Here is a 6,538-nt window from a genome sequence, read left to right on the forward strand (position 1 = left end):
AAAAAAAAAAAATTACAGATGGGTCTTTCTATGTTGCCCAGGCTAGTCTTGAACTCCTGGTCTCAAGCAATCCTCTGGAAGTGCTAGGATTATAGGTTTGAGCCAATGTACCCAGTGGAAATCTTTGAGTCAGAGTCTCACTCTGTCACCCTGGCTGGAATACAATGGCACACTCATACCTTCACCCGCTGGGCTCAAGCATTCCTTTTGCTTCAGCCTTCCAAGTAGTTGGAACTACAGGTGTGTGCCACTATGCCCGGCTAATTTTTCGATTTATGGTAGAGACGAGGTCTCGCCATATTGCCAGGCTGGTCTCAAACCCATGGGCTCAGGCAGTCCTCTCTCCTCTGCCTCCTAAAGTGCTGAGATTACAGGCGTGAGCCACCACACCCAGCAGCATTTTCTTTTTAGAACCTCAGGCTTCTAGGTAAATTCAGCCCAGGGTTTACTCCAAGCCAAGAACCCTCACTCTGGGCTGCAGAGTCTTATTGTCTGACCACACAGTGCCAGGAAATGCAGAGACCTGGACAGGCTCCGAGGGTGAAGTGTTCTTTGAGTAATAAGCCTTGATCCCAACAGGGTTCTCCAGAGAGTTCTTGAGATAACAGGAAACACTCAAAATGGGCTAAGTCTGGGTCTGCCCCTGCAGGTGGTGGTGAGGCCAACTGCCAGGCTCAGCTGTGTGGGATGGGGACATGTCTGGGCCTCCCCCTGCCCTGGGGCCTCACAGTGGGTCTTCCATACCCACCACATTTGGGACAGGTGGGGGTCCTGGGGTGGGAGAGACTGCGGCTTTGCCTTCCAGCACCTCTGTAGAGCAGGAGATGCCACCTGCTTCTAGACCCTGGGACCCTCCTTGGCTGTGTGTCCCTACCAGCACACCAAGAGATGCCCTGGCCTGTAGCCTATCGCCATGGCGGGCTGTGGACTCCGAGTCTCATGACTGGGGTGATGGCCCACCACGGGACAATGTGACCACCTCTCTGTTGGCTTCAGTGCTGATATTCCCTTTCCCTTTCCTCAGAACTCAGCCTCCTCCTAAGCTCCCTGTGGGCCCCAGCCACAAGCTCTTCAACAATTACTACTGCACGCGAGACGGTCGTCGGGAAGCTGTGCCCCCGTCTGTCGTTATGTCCTCCCAGAAGGCACTGGTGTCCGGCAAGCCAGCAGAGAGGTGAGGCCCTCCAGCGTCGCTCACCCAGAGTCCCTACACCCCCTCCTGCAGCCGACCCTCTCCCCCACTTGCAGGAAGAAAGCATGCCAGGATCCCAGTGAGCACCCACTGCGTCAGGGACTGTGCCGTTGGGGGCTTTTTTGTTCGAGAGCTCATGTCATCCAACCCAGCGCAGGACAGGGGTTAGCACCTTAGCCAGGGGTGCAGGTCCTACAAAGCAGATGAAGTTTCAGGGTCCCTTCAACGGCCCTGGGAGGAGCCAAGACATGACTGGTTATGTAATCTTGCTTTTTTTGTTTTTTGGGTTTTTTTTTTTTTTGAGTTGGAGTCTCGCTCTGTCGCCCAGACTGGAGTACAGTGGCCGCTCCCAGCCACCACAGCCTCGACCTGCTGGGCTCCGGCGATCCTTCCGCCTCAGCCTTCCAAGTAGCTGGAACTACAGGTGTGCGCTACCACGCCCGGCTGATTTTTTTTTTTTATTTATCGTAGAGATGAAGTCTCACCAAGTTGCCCAGGCGGGTCTCAAACCCGCGGACTCAGGCAATCCACTCACCTCAGCTTCCCAAGGCACAGGATTACAGGCTGAGCCACAGCCCGGCTTGTTTTTTTGGGTTTTTTGAGTTAGAGTCTTACTCTGTTGCCCAGGCTGGAGTGCAGTAGTATGCTCACAACCACCAGAGCCTCATCCTGCAGGGCTCAGGCGATCCTTCTACCTCAGCCTTCCAAGTAGCTGGAACTACAGGTGCACACTACCACACCCAGCTAATTGTTTTATTTGTTGTAGAGATAAGGTCTCACCAAGTTGCCCAGGCTGGTCTTGAACCCCTGAGCTCAGGCAGTCCTCTTGCCTCAGCCTCCCAAAGTGGTAGGATTACAGACTTGAGCCACTCCGCCTGGCCTTTTTTTTTTTTTTTGAGTTGAAGTCTCACTCTTGCCCAGGCTGGAGTGCAGTGGCATGATCATGGCTCATGCAGCCTCGGCTTCCTGGGCTCAGGGGATCCTCCTGCCTCAGCAACCTGAGTGCCTGGGACTATAGGCACGTACTACCATGCCCAGTGAATTTTTTACACTTTTTGTAGAGATGAGGTCTTACTATGTTGCCCAGGCTGGCCTTGAACTTTTGAGTTCAAGCAGTCCTCCCACCGTGGCCTCCCGAAGTGTGGGATTACAGATGTGAGCCATCATGCCCAGCCTCCCTAAGCTTTTTTGAGCCTCAGTTTCTTCTGTAAAATTGGGATAGTAGGCTTACAGTGTGCTGAGATCTGGGAGGTGATAAGGCCAGGCATTAGGACTTGATGGAGAAGTGGCCCCGAACTAGCTCCGCATGTTTATTTTCTAATCAAGCACAAAGGAATTTGGAAGGGACTCAAGGTCTGTGAGGAAGCTATAATGGAATTTTGTTGCTCCCTAAAGGTGAGCTATTCCATGGTTATCTTGTTGTAGCTAAGGCTTTATTTATACTAGGTGCACCCGGATGTATGGGCATCTGAGACGCCGTTCCATGTAGCAGGCTGCATGCCTTGCCTTTGACTAGGATGCAGAGCTACCAAGTGAGAACTTGCCTTTGCTTGGGGCCTTTACTCAAGGCCTGCTACAGTGACAGCACTCGTCTGCTCCCCACATCACATCCCCTCCCAACACTGGAACACCCTGCACTCTCGCCTTCCACACTGTTCTCTGGGAATCTGGCCCTAACTAAAGTTTTTCTTCCCCCTCCAGCTCAGCTGTCACAGCCACTGAGAAGAAGGCGGTGACGCCAGCTCCTCCCATAAAGAAGTGGGAACTGTCCAAGGACCAGCCTTACTTGTGACTCTGCCCTGGGGCCCCTGGCTGTGCCCTCGGGGCCTCCTGACTGCTTTGCCTCCTTGAATTCCCTCCAGGGAGAATGTGACCTTATTTATGACAAATACATGGCGTTCCGGCGTCTCCTGGATTTGCTTGGATTTGGGGGTGACATTGGTGTTGGGTATCCTCTCGCAGCACCTCAGGGGCAGGAGAGAGACTTGCCCTGGGCCTAGAGTCAGGTTCAGGTGACAGGTCTCAAGAGATAGCACTGCCCCCGCTAAGGGCTTGGCTCTGCCCCTGAGAGTGGTGGGAATGGGTGACCCCTCCTGGGGGCTGATCCAGGACCACTGGCGGTGGGAGGGAGTCTGTGGAGCAGAGAGCTTCCTTTCCTTGCTGGAGACTTCCCAGCCATCCAGCACACACATTCATCAGCCCCTCCCGGCTGTGGCCCCTGCCTGATCTTGGCCGCCCTGCAGCTCAACGGGAGGGTAGAGGACCGCGAGAGAGGCTCACGGGAAAGGCTCACCCAAGGCAGGTCAGGGAAGGCCTCTCTGGGCCGGGAAGGAACCGGAGATCTGGCAAGAGAAGCGCCCAAGTCTGGCCGCAAGAGCTGGGCAACGACTTTAAGTGAGGTGTGTCACGGCTGCCCATGGCACAGCCATGGAGCCCTTCAGCAGGTGAAAAAGACCAGCTATGTACCAAGGGAGTGCTGAGACCACTCTGCCCTCTGGAAGCTTAGAACAGGCTGTGAAAGGCCACAGTTGCAGGCAGCAGGTCTAACTGCCCCTGAGTGGCTCAGGCAGCAGGTCTAACTGCTCCCGAGTGGCTCTTACAAAGGCTAAGCCCTAAAGACTTCCTGGAGGAGGTGGGATTCTGGTTAGGGCAAAAGGTTGAATCAGATCAGAAAGGTCAGGAGGGAGAAAGGCTGGACAGGGTGCGCAGGGGCCATCAAGGAGGGCGAGACCACCTTGACTTGAAATTTGGTGTGGAGCTGGGTTCGGTGGCTCAGCCTGCAATCCCGCGCCTTTGGGAGGCTGAGGTGAGTGGATTGCCTGAGCCCGCGGGTTCGAGACCCGCCTGGGCAGCGAGACCTCATCTCTACAATAAATAAAAAAATCAGCCGGGCGTGGTAGCACGCACCTGTAATTCCGGCTATTCAGAAGGCTGAGGCGGAAGGATCGCCGGAGCCTGGCAGGTCGAGGCTGCGGTGGCCGGGAGCGGCCACTGCACTCCAGTCTGGGCGATGGAGTGAGACTCCAACTCAAAAAATCCAAAAACAAAAACAAACAAAAATGGTGAAACATGCCAGTGACCTGCACATACAACCCTTTCTGTGCAAATCTGAAACTTGGCCAGGTGTGGCGGCTCATGCCTATAATCCCAGCATTTTGGGAGGCCAAGGTGATAGAGTTGCCTGAGCTCACAGGTTCGAGATCAAACTGGGCAAGACCTCATCTCTATAATAAATTTAAAAAATTAGCCAGGCGTGGTGGTACTTGGATGCTTGAGGTGGAAGGATCGCCCGAACACAGGAGGTCAAGGCTGCGGTGGCCGTGAGCATGCCACTGCACTCCAGCCTGGGTGACAGAGTGAGACTCTAACTCAAAAAAAAGAAAAATCTGGAACTTGTCGGCGCAGAGGGATGCGGTGGCAAACACTTGCACTGAGGGACAGTGACTTGTCTGGGCTTTTGCGGGCAGCTGTATTTGCTGTTCAGAAGGCAGAACTGGAGTTTTTAAGAAAAAAAAACAAACACTGCAGCTAGAATGGATACAAAGCCTGCTTCTTGTTCTAAGATGGGTCTCACTAAGTTGTCCAGGCTGAACTCCTGGGCTCAAGTGATTCTCCAAGAGTCTTGGCCTTTCAAAACACTAGGAACACAGGTGTTTGCCACTGGCCTGGCTAGAAAGCCTGTCTCATGAGCCTACTGGGTACTAGAGGGAAGAGAAAGCCCAAGAGCTGACTTTACATGTCTTTTTCCTGAAGAAGCAGGAAATCAGAATACAATTCTCTCCAGCATTTGTAAGGATTAAATGAGGTGGCGAAGGTTCATGATCACATCCAGATGACAGCGATAGAGGACCCAGAATGGAAGCCAGAAACTAGAGTTTCATTAATTCAATTACCAGATATTTCTTTTCTTTTCTTTTCTTTTTGAGTTGGAGTCTCACTCTGTTCACCTAGGCTGGAGTGCAGTGGCATGCTCATGGCCACCGCAGCCTCTACCTGCTGGGCCCAGGAGATCCCTCTGCCTCAGCCTTCCAAGTAGCTGGAACTACAGGCCCACACCACCACGCCTGGCTAATTTTTTGATTTATTGTAAAGATGAGGTCTCATCAAGTTGCCCAGGCTGGTCTTGAACACCGGGACTCATGCAATCCTCCCTCCTCGGCCTCCCAAAGTGCTGGGATTACAGGCTTGAGCCACCCGCTCAGTCCTACCAAATATTTCAGGCACTATGTCAGGCAGGTAGGGGGAATACAGAAATGACCCAGAGAACATCCCTTCTGAAGCTGGTATTCTAGAGGAATCAGACAATAAATCCAAATCAATAAATGTATGTGTATATATATTTTGAGTCGGGGTCTCACTCTGTAGCCCAGGCTGGAGTATGGTGGCACAATCATGGCACACCGCAGCCTCAACCTCCTGGGCTCAGGCGATCCTCCCACCTCTCAGCCTCTGTGCAAGCTCGAACTACAATCGCGCGCCACAATGCCGGGCTAGTTTTTGTTTGTTTGTTTGTAGAGACGAAGTCTCGCTATGTTGCCCAGGCTTGTCTCAAACTCCTGGACTCAAGAAATCCTCTCGCCGCGGTCTCCCAAAGTACTGGGCTGACAGGCATGAGCCACCGCGCCCGGCCAATAAATCAAAATAAATTTTGATTTTGTTTTTAAAATAAAATGACTTTCTTTTAAATTTTATGTTATCTTATTTATTTTTTTGAGTCGGAGTCTCACTCCGTCGCCCAGGCTGCTGGGCTCGGGCGATCCTTCTTCTGCCGCAGCCTTCCAAGTAGCCGGCACTGCAGGCGCGCGCTACCACGCCCGGCTAATTTTGGATTTATTGCCGAGACGAGGTCTCGCCAAGAGTTGCCCGGGGCTGGTCTCGAACCCGCGAGCTCAGGCAGTCCACTCGCCTCGACCTCCCAAAGTGCTGGGATGATAGGCTGAGCCACCGAGCCCGGCCTAAATTTTATTTTTTAGGGGACCCAAACGCCGCGGGAGAAGAGAAAATGGGGAGTGCCCGAGGGGAGTGGCTACCACATTAAATAGGATCGTTAGCAGAGACATTTTCGGTAGTATGTATGTGGAAGGTGAAACAGGGCAAGTGGACCCCTTGTCGGTCCGTTCACACCCTCCAGAAGTTTCTACGTCAAACGGGCTTCATACCTTTTAGTTCACTTTGTCACGGAGGAAAGTGGGTCAGGGCCTCCGAAGGCCGTTTCCCCTCGTATTCGGACATTTACGGTACGCATAGCCGCGGGCGCCGCGGGATTCGGGGGCGTGGACCCCGCCCCGGTCTGCGCGTGCGCGGACGCCGGAATAAGAGCGAGGCCCGGACGGCGCGTGGCCGGCA

The 6,538-nt window shown here is 53.5% G+C and overlaps 2 protein-coding genes across 2 annotated transcripts in view; both read left to right on the top strand.

Annotated features, from left to right (window-relative positions):
- The window catches only part of NDUFA7 (NADH:ubiquinone oxidoreductase subunit A7), a 5,712-nt gene extending 2,605 nt beyond the window's left edge, over positions 1-3,107 (top strand). Inside the window, exons 3-4 of the mRNA XM_008063942.1 lie at positions 1,025-1,174; positions 2,894-3,107. Coding sequence (XP_008062133.1) covers positions 1,025-1,174; positions 2,894-2,984 — 241 coding nt within the window. The 3' untranslated portion in view covers positions 2,985-3,107. The remainder of the gene's footprint in view (positions 1-1,024; positions 1,175-2,893) is intronic.
- A 3,155-nt stretch (positions 3,108-6,262) lies between these two features.
- Positions 6,263-6,538, top strand: part of CD320 (CD320 molecule) — a 5,669-nt gene continuing 5,393 nt past the window's right edge. The window contains exons 1-2 of the mRNA XM_008063946.2: positions 6,263-6,275; positions 6,359-6,535. Of these exons, the coding sequence (XP_008062137.1) occupies positions 6,263-6,275; positions 6,359-6,535 (190 nt within the window). The remainder of the gene's footprint in view (positions 6,276-6,358; positions 6,536-6,538) is intronic.

This window comes from Carlito syrichta, unplaced genomic scaffold (genome assembly GCF_000164805.1).
Source record: "Carlito syrichta isolate Samal-C Ts95f unplaced genomic scaffold, Tarsius_syrichta-2.0.1 Scaffold307152, whole genome shotgun sequence".
Lineage (NCBI taxonomy): Eukaryota > Metazoa > Chordata > Mammalia > Primates > Tarsiidae > Carlito > Carlito syrichta.